The sequence below is a fragment of the Chondrus crispus genome, genomic scaffold, assembly GCF_000350225.1.
Source record: "Chondrus crispus Stackhouse genomic scaffold, scaffold_148, whole genome shotgun sequence".
Lineage (NCBI taxonomy): Eukaryota > Rhodophyta > Florideophyceae > Gigartinales > Gigartinaceae > Chondrus > Chondrus crispus.
In genome coordinates, this window is record NW_005179016.1 from 119,501 (window position 1) to 120,520 (window position 1,020).

The window sequence follows — 1,020 nt, forward strand, 5'->3', positions numbered from 1 at the left end:
GGGGGGGGGGGGAGGAGGGCGGGAAGGATGAACGTCAGTCAAGACCGGTGGAGGCCACCAGGTGCTCACTGGTAGAAGACGGTCCTTAATCTAATCGTCGTTGAGATGTGTCTCAATTGTAGACGGCATGCATATACGCCATGACGTGTTTGAGGGAGGTGAAATACCAAGGGTAGGTAGTGTAGGATTTTGGAATGAAGGCAGTGGATGGTTGTGGTAGTCGGCAGGAAATTTATTGGTTATGTGGGAGAGATTTGGGTGGCGGGGGATAGGGGGCAGCGTGATATTTGAGGAGGAAAGCTGGTGAACGGAGCGAGGAGGCGGAACGGAAATTCGGTTGCGGGGATAGGTGGCCGAGGTGGATTGTTCAAGGATGGATGGCATCGCGCCGTGCGCAGATAGTATGCAAGGAGTCGGGGAGCGACGGTTGGAGTCTCAGTCGTGGCCTTCTGCACCACACGGCCTTCCCGAGCCGTCCGGTCGACCGGGCTGCAGTTGCGCTCTGCGGCTGAGATGGCGTTGCTGTGCGAACGTCGGTTAATCCTCTAAATTTCTTTCAGAAAATACGTTTCTGTCTACACGTCGTATGTACCACCCCCTTCCGCCCCCCCGTCGTGCTCCTCTGGACCGATAGATCCCCCTAAATCTTCGCTAGCGCCCTCCACGCGCGCCAGTGTATACGTATTGACCCACGGCACCCGAACGGTCCCTAACTTCCAGTATCATTCGTCCGCCCGTCCCGTTCGGTCCTCCTGGTCTTCTCTAGTGTCCTTCGCCACAATTCCATCCCCCCTCCCCAACGGTGCGCCAGGCACATTCGGTGTAAAACTTGTACCCCCGTCGACTTCACCCTTGCTTTTGTCTACCCCCATTCCTCTCCCCTACCGCACCCACCTTCCGTCTCCCCCTCTCCCCCCCGCAGACCCCCGCCTTCGACAGCTCGTCCATCCCTCCTGATCTTCTCCGCGTCAAAACACAATCTCATCCGTCGCCCGAGGCGTCTTTTCGCGCTTCGGGCTT

At 57.8% G+C, this 1,020-nt stretch overlaps 1 protein-coding gene across 1 annotated transcript in view; it reads left to right on the forward strand.

Annotated features, from left to right (window-relative positions):
- Window positions 1-75, forward strand: part of CHC_T00002646001 (hypothetical protein) — a 2,490-nt gene extending 2,415 nt beyond the window's left edge. The window contains exon 1 of the mRNA XM_005713758.1: window positions 1-75. This exon is cut by the window's left edge and continues 2,415 nt beyond it. Within this exon, the coding sequence (XP_005713815.1) occupies window positions 1-75 (75 nt within the window).
- The last annotated feature ends 945 nt before the right edge of the window (window positions 76-1,020 follow it).